This window comes from Ahaetulla prasina, chromosome 1 (genome assembly GCF_028640845.1).
Source record: "Ahaetulla prasina isolate Xishuangbanna chromosome 1, ASM2864084v1, whole genome shotgun sequence".
Classification (NCBI taxonomy): Eukaryota; Metazoa; Chordata; class Lepidosauria; order Squamata; family Colubridae; genus Ahaetulla; species Ahaetulla prasina.
In genome coordinates, this window is record NC_080539.1 from 205,644,069 (window position 1) to 205,669,245 (window position 25,177).

Consider the following 25,177-nt stretch of genomic DNA (forward strand, 5'->3'; position numbering starts at 1 on the left):
TGGGCTCCTATGCAACCCTGAGTTTCAGTATTAAGAAGGAGAAGGGAAACACTTTCTACTATTCGCCATAAAGAGCACTTATAAATGGGACTGAACATACTTGGAAAATGGCTCGAAGAAATACTTGAAACCTCACAGAAGCATAGTACTTCTTCGGTTCATTACAGTAGTGTTGTCCCTCAACAAAGAGCACAAAGGGCTGGTACTCGGGTCAAGGGCAAACCATTTCTTCCAAATCTTCTTAAAGTGCAGACAGCCCTATTTAATTGTAAATCACATCCTGGAGCAGACATTAAGTGCAACAAAATGCATATTTCATCTGCCATTTTTGATCAACCCTTTCAAATCCTATGTCTGTTAAATATCCCAAACAGGATATTTTTTATAAACAGTTTTATAAAAAGCTTATTACAAGTTTCTCATCATTTCCTTTAGAACAGACATTCAGGTATTTGCATATACTTGCTCTCAATAACTTTTAATTAAAGGTTTGACAGTAAATAAAAGAATGGAACAGGTAAGTTAGCTCAACTCTTCCTCAACTTGTTTAACCATAACATTAAAACAATGGACTCATTCGCACAATGTGCTAACTCATATGTCTGCATTTTAGCATCTTGGGTGAATCTTCCCTGTGGAGCTTAGTTTGTTCAACTGGCAGAGTTAAACAAATCCCAGCTTAATGCACAGTGGACAGACCCAACTATTGTTTATTACAGAACAATCAAGACTTAGACACATAATAGGCAGTTTGGAAGCTGTCATTCTGTTTTGATATTAAGAACACTTGCTCTCGTCTTCAGAATCTTACAGTCTCTTGTTAGTCTGATTGATAGTTTGGGGAAACAAACTATAGTTCTGAAAGGTAATTTGTTTCAACAACTACAATTAAGATGAACCACTAGACTGATGTCATTTAAACTGTGATTAATTAACACAAAGATCCTGAAGCCCTGATTCTATATTTATGTCCATACCATAGGATATGTGAAAAAAGGCCCTTGTGAGCAGAGAATGACAGCAGTTCATCTCTGTAAATTATATAAAAGATGAGTAACTTCTCTGTTGCCAGACAATAGTTTTCAACAACATACCACTGGTACTCAACATGAAACTTGAATATATGGCTGGGGGAAAACCTCACTATTATTTTTTCTCATCTTTACCACAATAAAATCAGGAAGTCAAATGGATTACCCTAGAGGTTCTTTCTGTAAATATGTTTTAGCTATAGTTAACTTAGCCCAATTTTCCATATTTGCATAAAGAAAAACTAGCATTCAATGCTGGGTCTATGCAGTACATTAAGATGCACAGTAGTTGGTTAATTTGTGGTTCAGTGTGACAAAAGAACCATTCTGTGTTTATCTACTATCAGGTTTTCTCATCTATGGATTAAAGAGCCATGGTGGTGCAGAGATTAGAATGTAGTATTGCAGACCAATTCTGCTGACTACCAGCAGTTCAATTTGGACCGGCTCAAGGTTGGTAAAATGAGGATCCAGATTGTTGAGGGCAATATGCTGACATTGTAAACCACTCAGAGAGAGCTGTAAAGCACTATGGAGAAGTATATAAGTAAGTGCTGTTGCTATTAGCTTTGAGAAAACCAATCATTATTATGGCTATGGCAAATGCTAAAAGAACACTCTCAATTCTGCACAATTAAAGCCATCTCCATATTTCAATTTAAGTGTGAGCATGTACCAATATAGGGAGGCATTCTGGTTATGTACCATCCCTAGGTCCTCTTTTCTGTTTTTTTATAAGGAAAATGATGGTCCTTGTTTGTTACCCTTTAATGTAGTGCTTTGCATTAATTGGGTAAGCGTTTTTCTTTGGGTAATGAGTTCATGTGTCATTAGCCAATCACAACTAGGACACTTAAACTGATTTAAAGTGTTTTACCTAAACTGAGTAAAAAGGACTTTCTGACAGGTGTGTTTGGGTATTGAAAGAAGACATTTGGGAACAACTGCTTTAATGCAGGGTGGATACCCACTGCTTGATCAGAAGCTAAAGAAAACTACACTGGGACATTGAAACAGTGAATGTGTTTTTATTAGTCTAGAAAGATGTAGTCTTAAGAAATATAAAGATGAAAGGCCACTGCTTCAGTGGAAGCTAAAGGAAATTACATTGGAAGATTAAAACAGTGAATGCTTTTTTAAAAAAAAATTAATCTAGAGAGAGTAGTAGTTTGATATATGAAGGGCCATAACTCATTCATAAGGTACACGCTTTACGATTTGATTGATATTTCTAGATACTGCTGGAAAAAGATGCCTGTCCAAAATCCTGGAGCCAGTAAACCATCAATGAAACACAATAAAAGATGCAATCCAGTCCTCAGATATTTGAGGTTATATATCACCATCACAGCAGGAATAAGACTGACATAAAATTATTGTTTAGAGGGGTGTTTAGCTTTAAAGCTTTCTTGTTCCCCATTTCTGCTCAAACAGGATATCTGCAATAAAAGTTTCTCTTTTAAACTATTTTATTTATTCAGTAAAAATGAAAATGCTACCCGGTATTTGGACAGTGTTGTAATCTTCTCAAAAGAGATTGTTCTAACAACGTTTAACAAATATAAGCAATTCAAGACCATCAAATTGATCCTTGCCATAACTGAGTTAGTGCATTCTATCCAAGCTTAAGTTGGAAGAACACTATACAAGTGTGCTATTTACTTTCCTCATTGCAAATTCCTACTCTAGCTCTACCCTCCCCACCTTCCCTGTCGTGACTAATTACCTGACTTACCTCCAAGATCATGGGTAAAAACACTTAACAGATTTGATATACCTCGAAGTTATCTCTGGCCTGTGCTGAGTAAAGGGAAAATATTATTTTAATAATCGATAAGGCATGCTTATGCCTGTCTCCTGCTTAGGTTGGGGCCAAGATAAAAGGAACATGAGGAAGCAACATCATGAGAACCTGGAAACAGATGTAGTCAGGCCATGATTGTGCTGTAATTGACTGCAAATGGGAAAAGACCTTTATGACCTCCAGTCACTCATCCATTATAACAGTAATAAAGGCCTTCTGCTACCTAAATAATGGTTGTGTGGCACTAGAAGACAGAAATAAGCAGTTGAAAGATCAACAATGGGCCAGCAAATTTCATATCAGTGTAGTTTGCCAATGATAGATAGAAAGCACTTCAAAGCATTGGATTTAGAGAGAAGATTAGTGTTATTCTGGAGTAGTACTAACCTCATGCATGAAAGTGCCTTTAAATGAATTTGTAACAAACCACAGAAGGCTACTTCTGATCACAAGTTTAGCGTCATCCCAGAACTACGCCTTCTCCCTGATCTTCAACCTTTAAGCGCGAGCTTAAAACTTTTTTCTTTCATCAAGCAGGGCTGGCCTAATGATAAATGTTAATCAAGGGTTTTTAGTGGGGTTTTTAAGGGGTTATTTTATTTCTATAATTTTATACACTTATTTTAAATATTCAGCTTATTGAATTAGATTTTAATAATATATTGGATTTTAAATTTTTTGGTATTTGTGTTTTATCTATGCTGTACACCGCCCTGAGTCTTCGGAGAAGGGCGGTATAAAAATGTGAAAAATAAATAAAAATAAATAAATAAATAAATGGTAAATCAAGGAGCAACTCAAACAACCAAGAAATATGGGAGGGGAGCAGAGGAAAGAGAGACTGATAACTAGTATAAGCAAAAAAATGATTTTCTGCCCAAAGTAGCATGGATGTTATCCAATCTGGCTAAAGTGGACAACAGAATCCAATAGATCCCACCCTTTAAGGACTGATCACCTGGCTGTAACATCAAGCAAGCAAGATCCAAGGTGCATCAGAGTGTGCATGCAGGAACACTCTGGTTATTGGTTTTAAGGGTTTTTTTATTATTTATATTGTTTTTTAAATTCGGCAATAGAATAAGTTTTTTAATTGTTGTTTTTTAATCTGTATTTATATGTATTTTAACTGCCTGTGAACCGCCCTGAGTCCTTAGGGAGATAGGGCGGTATATAAATTTGAAAAATAAAAATTAAAAAAAAACACTGTTGTGATCTGTTTTATAGTGGAAAGCACTGATGGGGGAACTAAAGACTACTTAAAGTGCTCAGATACAGAACAGGGATGAGATGAAGGCAACTGGGAAAGCTGGGTGGGTGGGGTTTCCTGAAAGAAGGTACAGGGGAGGAAAGGCCCATAATTTCTAATAGGGAAAGCATTCACCTTCCTAACCTTGGCAATCTTAACCTATTGGTTCCTAATTGTTAAGAGTTAAACTCATTTGAATGATTACAATAAAACCCATGTCCTGTTTTGAACCTAGTGACCATCAACATACTGAATTTGGCACTAACTTGCAAAACAAAAGCAGGAATTGTATGCCCAGCCATAAGCTCATGAATTGATCTAGTGGTTAAGATGTTGGCCTAAAAACAGATGAAAGTGAATTTTAGTCTCGCCTTAGCCATGAAAGCCAGCTGTGTGGCTTTGGGCCAGTTACTTGGTCTCGGCCCAACTCACCTCACAAGATCGTTATTGGGGAGAAAACGGGGGGGGGGAGAGAAAGGATTATTAGGTATCTTCGCCACCTTGTGTTATTTATAAAAATATAAATATGTATAACTAATCCATACACAGGTAGTCCTTGACTTGCAACCTTTCATTTAGTGACCATTCGAAGTGACAACGGCACTGAAAAAAATGACTTATTATCATTTTTCACACCTACAACCACTGTATCATGTCCGTGGTCAGGTAATCAAAATTCAGATGCTTGGCAACTGGCATGAATTTATGATGGTTGCAAAGTGCTGGGGTCATGTGATCACTTTTATGACCTAGCGACAAGCAAAGTCAATGGGGAAGCCAGATTCACTTTACAACCATGTTATTAAACCTAACTGCAGTAATCCACTTAACAACTGTGGCAAGATAGGTCATAAGATGTGGCAAAACTCATTTAACAACTGTCTCAGCAACAGAAATTTTGGGCTCAATTGTGCTCCTAGATCGAGGATTACCTGTATTCTCTCTCTCTCTCTCTCTCTCTCACACACACACACACACACACAGAGGGTAGATAGATTAAAAAAATAAAAAACCCCGAAGCCTACAGCAAAACAACAACGGGCGCGGCAGCGTGGTGAAAAGGATGCGGTGCTTCCTTAGAGGACGCCGCCGAGCCAGTTCGCGACTGGCTTGCTTGCTTGCTCGGCTTCCAGACCGGCTCGCAGCTTGGCCATATTTCCCTTTCCCCTGGCCCCGGAGGCTCTGCGGAAGTCACCGCCCGGCCGATACCGGCTCTTTGGCGTGTCGCGAAAAAACAGACGAGAGGCGGACTTCAGCTGACAGAAGAGGAGGATCCTAGTCGATGCCTAGCCGGTGCTCAATGATTTCCTGTTTTCAAGGATCCATTTGAAGCGGTCTTGAAAGGAAAAGCGCGAATTACAGAACCGGGTCGGGAAGCCCGAGATATTTTCCTCAGCACAGTGTGGAGGTGCCAGCGTTCCCACTTCTCGAGAAAAAGTACTCGAGGACCAATCCGATTCTAGAGTTAACTCCCAACTCAAGGGATATATTTCAGGGAAATGTGGGAATAAAAGAACGGCAAAGAACACCTTGATCCTGCCCGCAGCTCTGTCCCGCTCGCAACCGAAGCCCTCCAAGACGCTTTTAAAACCCATTTGCAACCCGTTCCCACGAAGCGACCGGCAGCCCCTGACCCACGCTCGCGATGTTGACTTTCAAAGCGATCGGGGTCTTAAATCCAAAGCCCGGCCCGGGACTCATCTGAAGAGTTCGCCGGTCTTTCCTCCCTTTTTCATTTCCAAAATCAAACCCCGGAGTCGGAGCCACTCTGTCAAGCTCTCCTTGCACACCGGATGTCCAGGGCGAACGCTTCGGGTTGCTGACGCCATGGCTCCGACATTCCCACCTATTGCATATTGCATAGACCAGAGGCACCACCACCACCATCATCATCATCCCACGGAGCGCGCCCAGAAATAACGCTTCCCCACCGGCGACCCACCTAACCCGGCCTGCCCGGAGCCTTTTGTTCGCTGCCTCTTCCCTCGCGATCGTCGGGTCCCCACCCGGCTGCGGCCGGGAGAGACTCACCTTGATCAAACGCGGGGCGCCGCCCGAGGCTACTTCTCCGAGGCGGCAGGCGCAGCCGCGGCAGGTGGCGGCCCTCCCGGCCCCGCTCCGAGGGCGGCTTGGCGGCTGCCCAGCTCCGCGCACCATCGCCCGGCTGCTGCCCCGGCGCCGCTTCTCTCCGGGTTTTCTGTGCGAGGCCCGCCTTCTCGGATTGCAAAGCGCAGGGCGACGCTGAGCCGGCCTCCCCGGGGTTACTCCGGCTCCAAAGCGCTTCCAGGGAAGGCAGGACCCAGCAGCCGCCAGGTGCAAGCAGCAGCCCCGCCCTCCTCCCCAGCGCCGCGCCCTTTCTCCGCCTTCCCGGTGCGGCTGCTCCTTCTTGCTTCCCTTTTTCTTTCCGTTTGCCGAAAGTCGCCCGAAGGTGGCTCTGCCGCTCCAACCTCGATTGCTTGATGGCTGCTCACCGCAGGAACGAAAAGCGCCCGGAAGGGTATGCAGCGTTTTTATCTGAAATATTAACAGATCACCATAAGGCCACTAAGCCCATTGGCCTAAATAAGAAATAAAGGTAGTCTTCGATTTACAACAGTCCCTTTAGTGACGGTTCGAAGTTAAAACAGCGTTGAAAAAAGTGACTGATGACCATTTTTCGCACTTGCGACCATTGCAGCATCCTCATGGCCCTTGTGATTGCAGAAAGTTAGCACCCACCCCTCTCCTAGAAGAATGAAATATTTTGAGAAATATTAAAAAGGCAGAATATTATATTTCCCTGGATGAGAAATGGAGAAACATGCTCTTGGAAAGCAGACTCTACCTTTCTTGATAGCCCTCAACAGATGTCAGCACTTAAGAAATAAAGAGATAGCTAGCTCTATTCATAAGCAAATGCCCTCACCCAAGATCCAACAAAGGTAGGATTAGCCCTCAGCTACAGTAGGAATTACCCAAAGCCCCTTCATTGCATCACCCTCCAAACTTGAACCAAACTTAGCTCAGACAACCTAAAGAGTCAGGTATGACAATAGTCTACAATGGAATACATGTTCTTGCATCTTAAGCCTAAACCTAAACCTAAACTTAAACCTAGTCACCTATTCAGAACCCATGTGGTTCTGCTTCATCATTAAACCACCTTTCCAACCATTAAATCAGCCTTCATGTTTCCAGTGTCTTTCTCCCAGCTTGGAACTGAACCAGATGGATATTTCTTCCAATGTGATCAAAATTCAGACTCTTGGCAACTGACTCTCATTTATGACCTGCAATGACCTGGGGTCATGTGATCCACTTTTGCAACTTTCTGATGAGCAAAGCCAATGGGGAAAACAGATTCACTAATTTAAGAACTGCAGTGATTCACTTAACAAATGTGGAGCCGATTGAAGTAGACCACTCTCCTCTACTTTTGGGTTACTTTCAGGAAGGCCCAATGCAATTCTTGATTGCAATGGCCTGCCTGGTAGGAATTCTACAGAATTTCATTTGGTAGAATTTTAGGTTGTCAGGAGAGTCAAGAACATCTTGGAACAGGACAGTCTCTAACATACTGTCCTCAAGACAGATGTGTCCAGGTGATCACAGGGAATTGACCATGGACCATCTTTTTTGCCATTTTTAAAAACTATTTTTACTGCAATTGAATTTTTTTAAAAATATGATTAAACTTGTATATAATACTTGTAATGGAGTACCATAGTAGAGTGGAATTAATGCATTTTATTAGAATATTAGCATTAAGTTTTGCTATTAACAAGTAAATTAATATATTTAATTATATAAAATTATATAAATTTGTTATATGAGTATAAATATTTAATTAGTAGTCCTGTTTTGCCCTAATTTGTTAGTCCCTCGTGTTAAGAAAAAGAGATGAACAGATTCTGCATTGTATGAATTATCTCTGATTTTATAAAAGTTCCAAATATTATTTGCAAATAGTTTTTAGAAATACTTGGTTTATATGATTACAGCTCTCTATAATCCAATCGACAATTTTGTCAAGATTCTCTTACTACTACTGCCTTCCTGAGTTCTTTGCAACATATATTTCCCTGTAAATATTCTTCATATAAAGTTGCAACATCTGGCCCATCAGTATTTACAGAATCAAAGCAGCTGAAATATTAACCAATTCTTCATTTTTAAGTAGAATATGATTTGTTTAAATATACAATTAAAGTGAATGATGGAAAACAAGGGCAAAATGTTCAGGAGTAAATAACACATAAGAGACATACTTGCTTCTAATAATATAAGCACATTCCTGTAGTGGTAATGTGGAAGATCATTGGATTTCAGGGATTTAGGATTTTTCCATATTAAGAACATTCTAGAAATTTAGCGTTCATACTGAACTATGCTTTTAATCTGTTTGTTTTTCACTTTTCACTCTTGCTGGAATGGGAAGGGAAGCTTCCCACAGTTGTTGACTGTTTAGGTTAGCACTCCCTTATTTGTGAAAGTTTTTTGTTTGTCATCCAGACATATAAAAGTTAGGTCAGGTGCAGCTTGTGACCATGGAAGCAGAGCCATGAAGTTTGGGGCCAAATTTTAATAAACACCCCTAGAATTGCCCTTTTGGTTTTGAGCCTCTGCATAGGCTTAAACTCTCAACACTGTGCATCCAGGGCTTGAGGTATCTTCATTGCTTCAAAGGTGACTCCTAAGCAGCTGGAGGAAGAGCATCTTGCTTTGGTATGTTATGCGATTTGTGCTTGGCTAAATATACCTCCGTTTCAGAATGACTTCTGAAAACACCACAGGAGCAAGTCAAAACTCAAATACAGAAGTGAAGGAGTTGCTTAAAAAAACCAACAGACTTCCTCTGAGGTGAGGCATAGCTTCTCTGAAGCTGCTCAAGAAAACCAGATTGTTCCCAAATTTAAATCCAGATTTTGAAGGAAGTGAGTTTCATAAAGAAATCATTCTAAAATGGTTACTGTCCCTGATCCCACTCCCCAGAAAATAGAAATGCAAGGTAGAAAGGAAGAGGGAGTAATGCAACTTCGTGACTGAAACCTGTGGTTTTTAATCTGAGGCTTCTCCTTTTTACTTCCAGGGTGTGCTTGGTGAAATATAGGAGGAATCTGCCAGCTGGGAAGAAAAAAAAAATCTTCCAACTACTTTTCAGTAAACATAATTACTTAGGATCTGCTTCTATATTGCTCAAAAGAGATCAGTATGTAAATAATTAAAAAAGCCTATAGTGTAATTGTCCTTCCTGTCATTTTACTTAAATACGATTGCTTGCACAGGAACTCTGATTCAGGAGTTCGAAGAGAGTGCAGTTTATATTTTTATTTACTGAACAGATTTATATAGCCACTCAACTCACACACAATTACTCCAGGCAGCATACAAAGATGCTGTCTCCAATCCTTGTATGTTTGGAGAGCCACACTGACATTAGATTTCAGTATAATTATTTGGTGTGTAATTATATTTAAAGGCAATGTAAGACCGTTATTTCCACGTCTGAAAGGATCCTTTACACAATAGTCTTCTCCCATACCAGGAGCTTTGTTATAACAGAAGTGTGAGCAACATGACTTGTGGCTTAGATGAATTGAGAGTCAGGACTAAATCAAACCAGCATTATTGAAGATAAAACAAGGAAGAGCACTAAGGAATTTATATCTGTGATCCTTTAAAAGACATTACACCCAACTTTTGAACTGATAACACCGTAGTAATAAGCCCATTTGCTTAGCAGCAGCATAATCTATGAAAAGTATGCATTTGCTGTAATTTTATAGTCATATTTTCCAAGGAATAATACATTAAGTAATAATAGTAATAGTCATCCCCACTTCCCAAAGAAGCTATTTGTAGTATAATAACCAATTTATAAAAACAATTACAAAATTGTGGAAAGTTACTCAAAGGTAAATTTTATTTGAAGTCACAGAATACTCCAAGAAAAATTTAAATAAGATCAAAACTAAGGCTTCCATCTTTAAAGGAAGACCACAATTTCTCCTGTGCCTCCCGGGCAGAAGGCAAGCTACAATAGTGACATCTTTGAACTACTGTAATCTCCAATAATTTCTTCACCTCTTACATCTCAGAGAAACTAATCAATAAATGTCCTTCAAAAAATGTAAAAAACAAAATAGAACTGGCTTCTTAAAGGAAAGGAAGTGGAGCCTGAAGTGGGATTGTGTCAGTCTGTGTTTTTACAAAGGTAGATTATCAGTTGAGACAGCAGTCTTCCTGGGAGAATGTCAGGTTTCTAATTTCTTTTATCTATTTACTTAGATGTTTGCTATTATGATATGAACCTGCAAGACTTAATGCTCAGCAGAACAGGATTATCTGCAAACATACACTTCTTTACTGTGGGCTTTTTATACAACATGATGTAAAATAACTTGTATAAATTACAAGTGCAATTAAGGTTTTTAGGTACTGTTGCCTTCCAAACTACTAGCTGAAGACTCCTAAAAAGCATTCAGAAAGCGTTACTATTATTCCATTTATGAATCAGAGAAAGGAGAATTTACCAATGACATTTATCTTGCGCTATAAAACCATCACTATAAGTCCAGGGAGAGGGGATTTCCAAGCTGCATTTTAAAATTCACAACCCAGACTGACAACCAGTTCTTCCTTGTTGCTACACCATGCCTAGCAAGTTTAGTCCTTTATAAAATGGAAATATGTAACTTGATCAAGATGACCATAGAAGGATGGTGTAAAAAAATATGATCAGAGTGGTGTAGTAGTTAAGCTACTAGCCCAGAAACTGGAGACTCGAGTTCTAGTCCCACTTTAGGTATGAAGGTCAGCTGGGTTACTTTGGGCCTGTCAAACACTCTCAGACCTCACCTCACAGGATGGTGGTTGTGGGGAAAATAGGAGGAAGAATGAGTATTATGTAAGTTTGCTACCTTGAATTATTATAAAGTAATAAAGGTGGGGTAAAAATCTAATAAATATCAGCTTTGAGGCTGGTATAGGCTGGTAAAGCTGGAACCAGAAATGTTGGCTTAGCCTTTTTAAAAAAATTAAAAACAGCTCTGTTTTAAAAACAAGACTTGGCTACACCCAATAAATACACATATTTACCTTCTGAAATGTTCTAATTTAGGTGGATTTTAGGAGAAGGTATTATTTCTATAGCTAGTCTTGGTTTACAGCATGAACAAACATTTGGAGGAGTTAAGTGGTGTCAAAACAATGGCAAGTAACTTGCCTAAGAAACTGGCTTGCTTTGAAAAACATATTAGGCTAACATATTGTCAGGGGGTATCTGGAACAGTGTATTGTATAATTCCAGGCCACAATGAAGGCATTTTGGAGAAGGTTAAGTCTATACTATATCTTGTACCTCCTCTTTCAAGGTTAGTCGTACTTGACTAAAAAGCTTCAGTTTTTGAATATAAAGGATAAAAATCTGTGCAACTTTAAGAGAGGTTTGCAAACTGTTTCATAGCTCATTAGTAACATTTGTAAGGGTTCTTTGCCAATTCTGGAAGCTTCATTGTTCTGTGTGAAAGAGATAGCATATGCTTAATACAGTAAGACTTAAAACATTACATGGACATACTCACATAGTACTTTAAAAACCTGAGTAAATCCATTCTGTTAATACTGAAACTCAATCTCAAAAGAGATGACACATAACACATTTTCATAATCAAATGCTTATTGTTTTGGGGCACTCTGAAGATCTAAGAACTATCATAATTACTTATAACCAGTGAGATGAATACTAATAGTGGGACACAGAAGCATTATACAATTGACAACAGGAGCTACAGCAATATGCCTAATGTTATTCACTTGCATATGATTATGTGACAATATTTCAATTTTCATCAAACTCGATTTCATTGAGGCCCTCGTTAGGGTTGTGTTTAGGGGGGGAGAAGGTGGGTGTGGCCAGGGTGGGTGTGGCTAGCTCAACATCACTCATGTTGGAGGCAGCTGTGGTGGCCTGAGCACTCTGTCAGCAAAAACCAAGCTCTGTTTTTGCTGGCAGAGAGTTGCAGAAGGCCCAAAAACAGAGCTTGGGGGGGCTGCTCATGGCCCTCTTGAGCTCCATTTTTGCTGGCAGAGACACCATGGGCTCAGATCCGGTCCCCGGGCCTTGAGTTTGACACCCCTGATCTAGTGAATACCGTTTTAAAATGTGACCAAAATAAACTTACACCAATATTTCTGCTATCAAAGGCTGATAAGGACAACTTTTACTATTCCAGCTATTCATTAGCAGCTGGACTAGCAAATTATGATGACCAGTTAGCATGAGTCTCAACTCAAATGCTATAAACCTTGTTAATGTGCTGGTTATTGATAATTTAAAAGCATTTAAAAAGCAAATCCAAAACTGATTAAGAAATGAGACTCGGCTGAGCTTGTTCCCATACAGGCTACATGAAAATGACTGTGAGGTTGGTGGAATTCCCTTTTGTCCCAGCTGTCCCACTTACAAACTGACCACAAAATTTTGGTTCCTGCCTATGAGAAATAGCTTGTGGGCAATCTCAAAATTTCTCCTTTTTCTGGAGAGATTAAAAGCAGCCAGAATTCACCTTCTGATCACTGATATCTGTTGCAATATTGTCCCTGCTCCTTCAAAAACATTCAGCTAGCTATGCCCCCCACTGGAAATCTCCTAGTTGCTCTGTTTTCAAAAAAGCAGCTTAGTTGCTTCTTGCAACAAGTTAACTACATTCCAATTTTGTGTTAAAGATGCCACCAGACCTGACTTTAATTTGCGTTACATTACTAACAACAGTATAACTGTGGAAACATTGTCCATATTTTCTTTTATAGAGAACTGAGGCATTTATGTATAAATTAATTTGATTACTGATAATGCTTTATCTGTTGATCATGTACACACCGAAGCTTGGTTTGCATTTTGGGGTTGTTTATGGTAAAGGATCCCATGTGAATCCAGCCATTGCAGATTGTAAATCTTAGCCATGATATGTAAATGGAGTCACACTTAGCTAAAGTAATTTTATTTTGTGCCACAGAGAACATTGCTTTGAAAATTCTGACTTGAAGAAATATATCCATATAGTATTATACTTTGGTTAAATAAGTATGAATTTAAGTGCTATAAAACATGTACATTTGTTACCTAGACCTGCATACTTATAATTCTCTCTAGGAAATGGAAAAGACTGATTAATCTTCTTAAATTAACATGCAAATCATTTATATGACCTGTTGATGCTAGAAATTCCTAGACATATATTTATTTTCAACAGAAAACATATTCTCAAAGGGTTAACAGTATAAAATAAAACAAAACTGTTTCTTTGCTTCTAACAATAGTTTGTTTGATAGGCAAAATGCATGTGCAGTTTTTCCTCGTGTGGAGATAAAAAACTAATTCCATATTAGCATATTCAGCCGATATTAGAGGCTATCCAACTGAGGATAGACATTATTTATAATTTGTAAGAGCTTAATTACAAAACTACACTATTTAACACTGTAGTTGAGCTTGAGTTGTAATTGTACTAAGCTATAGTTCTGCTCATCGAAGTTTATTGTACAAATGACTGAGTTCATGCATCATGCTAGACTGAAATGTGGCTTTACGTACTGCAGTAGCTAGGTATAGATTTGACCCGAAGCCACAAAACAAGCAACATATTGTGCTTTGGTGCAAAACCTGCTATCTGGGATGAGTTTGATCCTCTTAATTACTAAAGAAGTGGGCAGGATCTTCTTGTTCTTTTGGTTGGCAAAAGCCTCCAGGGAAGTGTTGGGAAACTGATTCAGGATAGTGATGTCCTTGATAGACAGAATGTTACTTCCATCTTTGAAAAAAAGAAATGTATACCCACCTCAAGAAACCATTGCTCAACCCAGACACATGGGACAATTATGTGCCGGGTCCTCATGATTTTGCTTTAATCTCATGCACAGCCCCAGCTCAAGCTGGTTAATCATACTGGTATTTCCCTCATACAGTTTATACATTAGAGGACACTTTTCAGATGCATTAAAACTTATTTTTCCTTAGTAACCTATAGTATCTGCTAGAGTTATCTACAATTATTTCCCCCCTTTTTAACCAAAAAAAAAATAAAAAATGAAGACAAACCTTATATTTATAATGCCTATGTGATTCTAAGTTCCTAGTGGGAAATGCATCAATATTGATCAACTTAACTCTTCAGTTCTTGCAGCTTCCCTTATATAATGATTCTGTCTTTTTTCAATATTTTTAAAGCAGTTTTTTCTACTTTAAAATACTCCTGTTATTTTCTCTCTGTTACCTTGGAGCCATCCTATTATCAGATTTTATCATTTAATTATCCTGCTTATATATGTAATACTCCTGCTGAGTTTTGTGGTTTTCCCTCTGCAACTGTAGGCCTCTGGGTCTATAAAATCATCCTACTCATTCTCTATTCACAGGCTTTAAAGAAGGAAGCATTAAAGAATCAACTCCTTTATATTGTTTGTTCTAGGAATTATGTCAATGCATTTACATAAACAATGCATATATCATGTTAATCAGTGAATATATGCAATTGCTGAAATTGGAAACACATACTTACAGAAACACTCATACAGCTTATTGCTCTTTCAAAGTTAACAAAGTTAATGTCAGGGTTCCAAGTAACACCCCCAATGAAAGAAGACTCCGAGGCTAGAAGTTCCTCAAAGTTCCATTTTATTAGAGATGTCATATTGGCACATCTGGGAAAACCCGAATCTGAAAGCTTCCAGGTTTTCCCCATCTAAATGAAGGCCCAAGTCCCTTCCCCAGCACCTACATGTCCATCACATGGTCCAATCAATGCACCATCCCAACTGGAGATACTTCCCAGTCACACCCCTCCAGGTGCAGGGCAGGGTGGCCTTGACTCTCGGAGAAAGGAATATTATTTTGACTATATATCTTCCCAGCTCCATATAATCCCCCCTCCCAGTTTCCCACAGCACTAAATATGGCAGGCCAGAAGATCCAATGCCCAAAATGGCTTCCAAGCCTGACAGTTAAGTTAATGAATCATAAAGCAACTAAATAGGATGGGTATGACACAATTTGCTAAGACATCAAAAATTAACCAAGGTTCACAATAGTCAAGATAGCATGTGATGTGAATACAGTTGCTAAGTCTTTGACCTTGTTAAGGATGTGTGAACATAGCCATTGCATTGATATTGTACGTCACCCTAACAACTGCTAAGGATTGTTAAGACTTAATTTTATGGCTGCATTTAATTGGGTCAGAATTTATTGTATTAAACGCTCTGCTTTTGAATCAACCTACATAAGACTATGTTCTGTTTTTAACTACAGAGGAAATATCAGTCACCTATATGAACTTTCCAAAGGTTTATCTAGGGCCCTTCTTTTTAATATCTTATTATTGACTTAGGTAGCAATTCACATAAAGGTACTCTGGACAATGCTTTGTTGAATAGAGTTACCAGATCTAATCTGCAAAAACCTGGACTACTATTAGATGGCAGCAGAGGGTCCTCTGTAGCTCTTTGCTAATATCCAATGGCCGTCCAGATTCTTGCAGCTCAGAGCTGGTACCCTATCATGGAATATTTCATTCTATTTTTCCCCTTTTCAGAGTCACTTTATGTGAGATTGGCGGACATATAAACTTGATAGATAAATAAAGTGGGACTTCAGAGTAAACATGAAATACTGTAATCCTAGGTATAGCTACCTGGAATTTGAAACTGAATAAATACACTTTGAAATTTGCTGTGAAAAGAGTTACCTTGTTCTGCATACTTTTTTCCACACCCTTTTCAATAATTGGTGACAACACATACAGGTTATAAAAGGGGAAGTACAGATGGGTTCTGTTGGCCAATTTGTTTGCATTATTTCTGATTGCCTTTGTTCAAAGTATAAATGTGTAGGATCTGCATAAACTATAAACTAATGGGAAGGAACTAGTAGAATCCACCATGCAAGGGTGGCTGTTGTACATTTCCTTCTCTGTGACTGGTAGAATGTTCAGAGCAGCTGTTACAAGATAAAATATTATTTGGAAGAGAATTAAAAACAGATGGTATGTCTCAGCAAACACAACTGGTTACAGGTGAAAAATATAGGTGGATAGGGCTTTCATATTGACATTAGCCCTGCTAATGATATGTTGAAAGATAGGTTGTGATTTTACAATTGGCCAGAAGGCCACAGCTCAAGTTGAAGAGAGGAGGAGAAATTTATGAGCGTATTTCTACATCTTTAAATTGACATACGTTATAGCAGCTGTCGCATAAAAACATCTGTTTCTGGATTTACAGGTGTAAGGAAAGTAGAGACAATAGTGTAGTTATTGGGCAAATAAGAGAGGTTAAAGATGCTTTCAGGTCAAGCCTGCAGTTTAGATCTAGGAGATTCCTTCATCTTAGTCGGGTGACAAAGTCAATTTCATTGAGGGCTGCATCAGGGTTGTGTTTGACCTCAGAGGCAGGAGTAGGTGCGGCCAGGGTAGGCGTGGCCTGCTCAACATCACTCATCGGGGCACCTGTAGTGGCCCGAGCAATCTGCTAGCGAAAATGGGCTGGCGAGCTTCATTTTCGGCTGTGACGGCCTCCTGCAACCCTCTGCCAGTGAAAACGGAGCTCGGAACAGCTGCCCACTCCTTTTTCACTGGAAGAGGCACCGTGGGCCAGTCCTTTGCTGTTTCCAGGGTGCCCCCCCCCCGGGCCAGATCTAAGCACCCCGTGGGCCAAATCTGGGCCTCCCGGCCTTGAGTTTGACACCCCTGATCTAAGTAATAATGTTGGGCGGCAGCCTTTCATGGCTTTAGAAATCAACCAAATTCGGCTAGAGATTATTATCTTCCATTGCCAAATCGAATCAGTTACATGAAATAGATAAATAAAAGTAGAAAGCGCTAAAGTCTAGTGTTGCACAACATTCACTGATCCTAATTCATTAGGGTGAAAACCTAATTTGCAAATATTGAATCTCGTATGAGAAGCCTGTTACTAATATTTCTGTCTGCCTTGTCTGATTTTTATTTTTTTTTGGATTTTAGGAACTGATAAGCTGAAAATAAAAAATGATGCTAAGTAGGCTAAATGGATTATACACCTGCTTCCCAGATCCATTACAGAATCAATAAAAATGCCCTAAAATGCTTAGAAGGCAAAGAAATGTTGATAACAAGGAGAAAGGGGTATTTGGAGATGAAGCTATTTGGAGATGAGCTATGGGGAAATAAGGGAAACAAAAGAAACATCAGTCAAAAATCATTATTCTAATCTACACTCTCTTGTATTCTTAATAAATCTATCTCTGTAGTCCCACCTTCATTAGCTTACCACCTCTGCCCTTGTGAATTACATTTTATTCTAATTTGCATAAATATGGAATTTCCATCTCCAGCTTGGCAGGTTTCATATTGCAACTTCTGGTATCAAAGAAATATAATTTGGGCTTCAAAAGGGTGGGTGGACTTCATTATTAATGATCGCCAGGGGAAAAAATTTCTTAATATGGCTATAATCAATGTCTTTATTATTCCTTGATCCTTAAAGAAGCAGACATAACACAGTGAGATTCCCCCTCAGGTTGAAAACTAAGACAATAATTGCCTTATTGTATTGTTTTGGAGATTAAATACAGTAAGAAAATCTTATATGACCAGACATCGACTTCATATTTATTGGTAAATAAATATTTATAATCTATAACAATTATTTTTAAATAATAATTTATTTTAACATTAAACATTTAAAACAATAAAAATATGTTTTTTAAAAAAACATTGAAAAATATGAGGGAGAGTGCATATGTGATTTTCCAATTATTTCTCCCTCACCCATATTACGGTCCTTGAGCTAGTCAGCTTGACACCAAATGGAACTTTTTGTAGCTTTATATGACAAGAATGTGACAGATACTAACAATGTGACCACCCTATTTACTGCTAGATTGGATTCAGATTCCCGAAATTAGGTCACAAGTGAAAGATCATAATTGCTACTTTTTGTAGCAATTAAACCTAGCTTTCCAATCCAGTTCCGCAAAATGTGAGATTAAGGTATTCAGATGGCTTAGAATATTTTATTTGATTTTATAGTGAGAAATAAAGCTACTTCCCATAGTATCTCATAACACTAATATTGTTATGACAAAAATCTAGTAGACAAAAATGGTAAGAAATCTCATATGTAGATTTATTTATTTATTTTTATTTATTTATTGTTTAAATTTATATACCGCCCTATCTCCCAAAGGACTCAGGGCGGTTTACAGGCATTTAAAAACAGATAAATACAGTCTAAAAACAATTAAAAAACTTATTCTAAAAGCCTAAATTAAAAATATGAAAATAAAACCCAATTTAAAACCCGTAAATTAAAATCTAGCTCAGTCCTGCGCAATTAAATAAGTATGTTTTAAGCTCGCGGCGGAAGGTCCGAAGGTCCGGAAGCTGACGAAGTCCTGGGGGTAGTTCGTTCCAGAGGGTGGGAGCCCCCACAGAGAAGGCCCTTCCCCTGGGCGCCGCCAGACGACATTGCCTCGCTGACGGCACCCTGAGGAGTCCCTCTCTATGAGAGCGCACGGGTCGGTGAGAGGTATTCGGTAGCAGTAGGCGGTCCCGTAGATAACCCGGCCCTATGCCATGGAGCGCTTTAAAGGTGGTCACCAAAACCTTGAAGCGCACCCGGGAGGCCACAGGTAGCCAGTGCAGTTTGCGCAGGATGGGTGTTATACGCGTGCCACGAGGGCTCCTCTATCACCAGCAGCCGCATTCTGGACTAACTGTAGCCTCCGGATGCCCTTCAAGGGGAGCCCCATGTAGAGAGCATTGCAGTAATCCAGGCGAGACATCACGAGTGCGTGAGTGACCGTGCATAGGGCATCCCGGTCCAGAAAGGGGCGCAACTGGCGCACCAGGCAAACCTGGTAGAACACTCTCCTGGAGACGGCCGTCAAATGATCTTCTAGAGACAGCCGTTCATCCAGGAGGACGCCTAAGTCCATATGAACAATAAATATTGCATCATTATTGTTAGCAGAAGGATTGCTTTAATATTTTTAAGAGAACAGGCTTGTTGTACATCAATGAAATGGCCATAGAGAAAAGCAGTTATAACAAATACAGAGAATACTCATTTTTCCCCATCCCAGTGTTAACTATATGTGTGTTAGAAAAATAAAGAGAAATATTGTTGTACGAAGGAACATGGAATGAGTTTTTGTATGACCTCAGTTCTGGTACATATACGATAGTTGAAGGTAAAGAATAATTAAAAATGATTTGCAATATCATTATTAATTATAAATAAATATAAATTAAAAAAACAAGGGAGATCAGAGCAGCAAAAAGAAGGTACTCTGAAAAGCTAAAGAATCAGTTCTCAACAAATGAACCAGCAAACATGTGGAAAACTCTTAAAAATATCACCAGCTATGGCAAACCTCCTTCCCAGCCTGAAGGAAATCAACAACTGGCAGATGACTGAATGTGTTTTACTGCAAGTTTGAAAGAAAACTACAGCCACCTATCTTCACAACCCCCATCTCAGACATACCAACAGCTAAGCCTCCTACAACTGACCCCATCCCATTGGGTTCACAATCCCTAGTCATCGCAGAAAAGGAAGTGCAAGACCTATTTCACAGACAAAAGCCAGAAAAACACCAGGCCCAGGTAAGATAACTCCTTCTTGCTTAAAAGTCTGTGCTGACCAATTGGTCCCTCAATAAATCCCTAGAGATGTGCTATGTTCCTTCTTGCTTCAAATGCTCTACTATCATCCCAGTGCCGAAGAAGCCCAACATCAAGGAACTGAATGACTACAGGCCAGTTGCTCTAACATCTGTAGTCATGAAAGGCTAGTGCTGTCCCACTTGAAAACCATCACGGATCCGCTGTTAGACCCCTCACAATTTGCATACCGAGCAAATAGATAAATAGATGATGCTGTTAATATGGCTCTGCACTACATCTTACAACATCTTAAATCTCCAAAGACCTACGCAAGGATCCTCTTTGTAGACTTTAGTTCAACATTCAATTCAAAAATATGACTTCAGTAACAGAGTTGTTAATGCTTGGAATAAACTACCTGACTCTGTGGTCTCTTCCCAAAATCCCCAAAGCTTCAACCAAAAACTGTCTACTATTGACCTCACCCCATTTCTAAGAGGTCTTTAAGGGGCGTGCATAAGAGCACAAGCGTGCCTACCGTTCCTGTCCTATTGTTTCCTTTCGTTATATCCAATTAATATAGTTATTATATACTCATATCTATGCTTATATATTGTATAGTTATTACATGCTTATGCTTATATATACTGTGTGACAAAATAAATAAATAAATAAATAAATAAATAAATAAATAAGTAAGTAAGTAAGTAAGTAAGTAAGTAAGTAAGTAAGTAAGTACCATCATTCCAGACACCCTTCTAACTAAGCTAAACCAGCCACAGGTACCTGAACACACTTGTAAGTGGATCATAAGCTTCCTAACAAACAGGAAGCAGCAGGTGAAGCTAAGCAGAATCACATCAGATACCTGTACAATTAGCACAGGAGCCCCCAAAGGCTGTGTGCTCTCCTCACTTCTCTCTGTATACCAATGACTGCATCTCTAACGATCCATCTGTTAAACTACTGAAGTTCGCAGATGACACAACAGTGATTGGTCTCATTCGAGATAATGATGAATCCGCATACAGATGGAAGGTTGAACAACTAGCCTCGTGGTGTGACCAGAACAATCTGGAAGTGAACACATTCAAAATCGTAGAAATGGTGGTAGACTTTAGAAGAAACCCTTCCATACTCCCACCTATTAAAATACTTTACAACCCAGTATCAACAGTAGAGACCTTCAAATTTCTAGGTTCTACCATATCGCAAAATCTAAAATGGCGAGCTAGCATCAAAAACGTCATCAAAAAAGCACAACAAAGAATGTTCTTTCTGCACCAACTCAGAAAACTCAAGCTGCCCAAGGAGCTACTGATTCAGTTCTACAGAGGAACTGTCTGTCATTTGCACCTCTATAACTGTCTGGTTCAGTTCTGCAACCCAACAAGAAAGAAACAGACTTCAGAGGATAATTAGAACTGCAGAAAAAATAATTGCTACCAACCTACCTTCCATTGAGGACCTGTATACTGCACGAATCAAGAAGAGGGCTGTGAAAATATTTACATCCTGGACCTAAACTGTTTTAACTTCTACCCTCAAAATGACACTATAGAGCACTGCACACCAGAACAACTAGACACAAGAAAAGTTTTTCCCCCGAATGCCATCACTCTGCTAAACAAATAATTCCCTCAACACTGTCAAACTAGTTACTAAGTTTGCATTACTTCTCATTGTTCCCACCACCCATCTCCTCCCCCTTATGACTGTATGACTGTAACTTTATTGCTTGTATCTTTAAGATTTACAGTATATTGATATTGCTTCCTGATTGCTTATTTGTACCCTATGACTATCATTAATTGTACCTTATGATTCTTGATGAACATATCTTTTTTTTATGTACGCTGAGAGCATATGCACGAAGACAAATTCCTTGTTTGTCCAATCACACCCGGCCAATAAAAAATTCTATTCTGTTCTATTCTATTCTAATAAATTCTTCAGACTATCTTAGATAATGAGAAATCTTACTTACATGTTTAACTGATTTGTTTTCTTCTTATATATTACTGATTCTTTGTCATACTCATTCAACAGAGCTGTGGGTAAAAACCATCAAAATAGGAGATAAGGAATTGTGTTCTTTTTCCTGTGAACACTATTACTGTACCTACTTGACATGAGAACCAGTTAGTAAGGATATGATGTCACAATGGAAGGCCTTATGTCATAATTGTCTTCCTAGTTCATCAACCATGAGAACAGTAATTTCGAATTGAATTTTTAAATTTTGAGTTGTTTTTAACATAGCTTCTAATCCAAGTAAAATATTGATGAATTATAAATGGTTGTTTTTTATGAAAATAAAAGTGCATACATACTTTTAATTTAATTATTATGAATAGCATTTTAGATTTCTTTTAATATTAGATGCTGCCTCCTAAACTTAAAAAAAAATTCTAATCACTTTTGACAGCATGTCACAAAGCACACACACACAAAGTTCTCATGATTCATGATTTTCTTTATATTGTCAATGGATAACAGTTTCATACTATCACCCATTATCAAATCTTCATATTATATTCTTCTTTGTTATCTTTAACACTGCACTCAACACTGTCAAACTATTTACTAAATCTGCACTACTATTAATCTTCTCATCGTTCCCATCACCAATCTCTTTCCACTTATGACTGTATGACTGTAACTTTGTTGCTGGCAATCCTTATGATTTATATTGATATATTGACCATCATTTGTGTTGTAAATGTTGTACCTTGATGAACGTATCTTTTCTTTTATGTACACTGAGAGCATATGCACCAAGACAAATTCCTTGTGTGTCCAATCACACTTGGCCAATAAAAATTCTATTCTATTCTATTCTATATTACTCAGACCAATTGTAAGAAACTATCTCTATCCCAACTTCAACATTATCAGATAACTGAAAATTAAAACAGATAATATACAATTGATTGTTTTCATTCTTCTCATCTGTTATTAAAATTGTATTATCCTTATTTTTACATTAACTACAACAGTAGAAACATGTTGGATTTATGATCAGGTTTCTTGCTGAGTTTTGCTTTTTTTAAAAAATATCCATCCATAGCTGAGGGTAAACCTGAGTTTCCACATTCCTATTTCCAACATGTGAATCACCACAGATAGGCTACCTTTGTATGACAGTTGCATTGTAGGGAATAGAAAAGAATTCGGGTTAGCGCAGTTGCTTCAATTACCACCAGGAGTCGCCGTGTACGGCAATCCAGCGCTCTTTGAAAGGGAACTCTGAAATGTGTTTCCAAGTAATTTCATTCACAAAAAGAGCAAAGCAACGCTCCCCATCTGGGGTTTTAGGAACTCCTCCTTTTGGGCGCCAAAAACTTTATAGCACAGGTCCCTCCAGATCAGAAAAGTAACACTTTGGGCAAGATCCAGATTTCTATCGGATGTGTCGGTGACCTGACCCTACCAGCTGCCCTTTATTTCCTCCGCCAAATAAATCTTTTTAGTCTCTTCGAGCCAGTATTGACTCTTAGAAGGTGTTTACGTATCAGTTTCTACAGGGGTGGTTGCTGTTGTTTTTGTGAAGTTTTTAGTTTTATGGTTTACACTTGGCTTGGTTTTTCTCTAAGGCTGAGAGAGAGTGATGGCTATGAGTTCCCCATACGAAATGTCCATTCTTAAAATGCATTATCTGAACCGCTAAAAGCACCGATGAGTAACTGTAACAGGGGAGGGATGCTCTTAGCTGTAAACCCAGAACTGTCTCCACCGTATGGCCAGCGATGCATCATTGTTGGGTGCCTCTTGCACTCCATCCTGAACGTGAAACGTGGAGGGCATGGCAAAGTTATCCTCTGTGAGAGACTTCTGCGCCAGGAGAAGTCATCCAATCCAGATAGTTCTAATCCAGACTACGAGATCGTTTCCCCACATTCGCTTCGCTTCTGAGACCCTCCGTACACGTGCTAGGCGGCAGCGGGCGCTCTGCCTTCCAGCGCGCTTGGATGATGATGTCATCAGGGCGCGCTTTCTCGGCGGCGGGGGGGAGGGGGCGTGAGCAGACGCCGGCGTGATGGGGCTGCTGGTGACCCCTGTGATGCGGAAGTGTCTTCCCAGGTAGATTCCGACGACCGCGACCTTCAGTTTTGACCACCTTAATAGGATGGAGTGGGAGGCTTGAAGACGTGCCCAGCGCAGCCCTCCTCTCCACCGCTTGCTCTGTCCCCGGGGATTTACTTAAAAGTCCCAACGAGTTCGGAGTTCTGATAGTGGAACTCTGCCGTTTTGAATCAGACCAGTTCGCATGTTGCGTGTATCGCCACACATGAGACCCCGGAGAGACGGTGGCAGCTGGGCGTCCCAGCGTAAATTACAGCTGCTCCCTCTCTCATAGATAACGCGCTGCAAGCGAGCAAAACATACTTCGCTATCGTCCTGTAACGGTAATAGAGTTGGAAGGGACCTTAGAGGTCATCTAGTCCAACCCCCCCCCACGCAGATTGGTACTAGGGATTCGAACCGCCGACCTTTCTGATCGACAAGCTTGGTGTCTTAGCCACTGAGCCTCCTAGCCAGTCAACAAAATCAATCCTGATTGATTGAAAAACTTCTCACGCATAGCACTGTACTGCACATGATAATAAAAGCTTGAATCGGTGTTCCTAGTTGTAAGCAAGCTTGAACTGTAAGGGCAAACATTTTGATTTATCAACCAAATTTGCGCTGCAGGATTAAGCAGTGATTTGGAGCCTGCCCTGCATCCAAGGGCAGTTACGGTTAATTTTGTGCAACAAAATAAACAATCAAAAATATCCATGTATCCTGTCTTTATTATTTTATATCAGCGGTAAGCTGTTAAGAAATTAGGATAGAGAATTTGCATATACACATATATGTATATGCAAAGTCCGATTCTCTATCCTAATTTCTAAACAGCTTACCGCTGATATAAAATAATAAAGACAGAATAAAAAAAACTAAAATTAAAAACAAAGGATGTACTTTATTAATTAGTACAAATATATTTCCCATATGTTTTATGTCATTCTATTCAGTCCCAGATCCTAGAATGACATAAAACATATGGGAAATATATTTGTTTTTAGAATGTTTTGGGGGAAACAGTGGAGAGAGGGCATTAGAAGAAAAATGTACCAAAGGCATGTAAAGTCCCATATGTCTGGCCAGTATTCTTGAAGTTATGTATTGTTTGTATCGGAGCAATAGAAGGAAATAATATTTGTACTGTTTGAGAAATATGCAGTGGAATGAAAGTCTAAAAACAAGTCTAACAAAAATACATAATTTGCTTTATGTATTTACATTTGCTGTGGCAGAAATATGTCTGACCTTGAGTTTCTTGTTTCAGGTTGAAAACATTCAACAGGTTGCAAATCACACTACGACACTTAGTAAGTATGGAAGTTGGGTGAATAAATATTTGTTTAAAACACAATAGCCAGAATGCACAGACTAATTCCTCAGTCCCAATGAGAGTTCGTTG

At 39.1% G+C, this 25,177-nt stretch overlaps 2 protein-coding genes across 4 annotated transcripts in view; one reads left to right on the forward strand and one right to left on the reverse strand.

Moving 5' to 3' along the window:
- MFSD6 (major facilitator superfamily domain containing 6) overlaps positions 1-6,363 on the reverse strand; it is a 33,477-nt gene extending 27,114 nt beyond the window's left edge. The window contains exon 1 of one of the 2 annotated variants that reach the window (XM_058188607.1): positions 6,116-6,360. The gene's annotated coding sequence lies outside the window, so the exon portion shown is untranslated. Of the gene's footprint in view, positions 1-6,115 lie in introns of both variants that reach the window. The other variant, XM_058188616.1, reaches the window with a different exon arrangement.
- Positions 6,364-23,699: 17,336 nt separating this feature from the next.
- The window catches only part of HIBCH (3-hydroxyisobutyryl-CoA hydrolase), a 45,433-nt gene continuing 43,955 nt past the window's right edge, over positions 23,700-25,177 (forward strand). For both annotated transcript variants that reach the window (XM_058188635.1, XM_058188628.1), the window contains exons 1-2: positions 23,700-23,790; positions 25,043-25,085. In XM_058188635.1, coding sequence (XP_058044618.1) covers positions 23,747-23,790; positions 25,043-25,085 — 87 coding nt within the window. In that variant the 5' untranslated portion in view covers positions 23,700-23,746. The remainder of the gene's footprint in view (positions 23,791-25,042; positions 25,086-25,177) is intronic.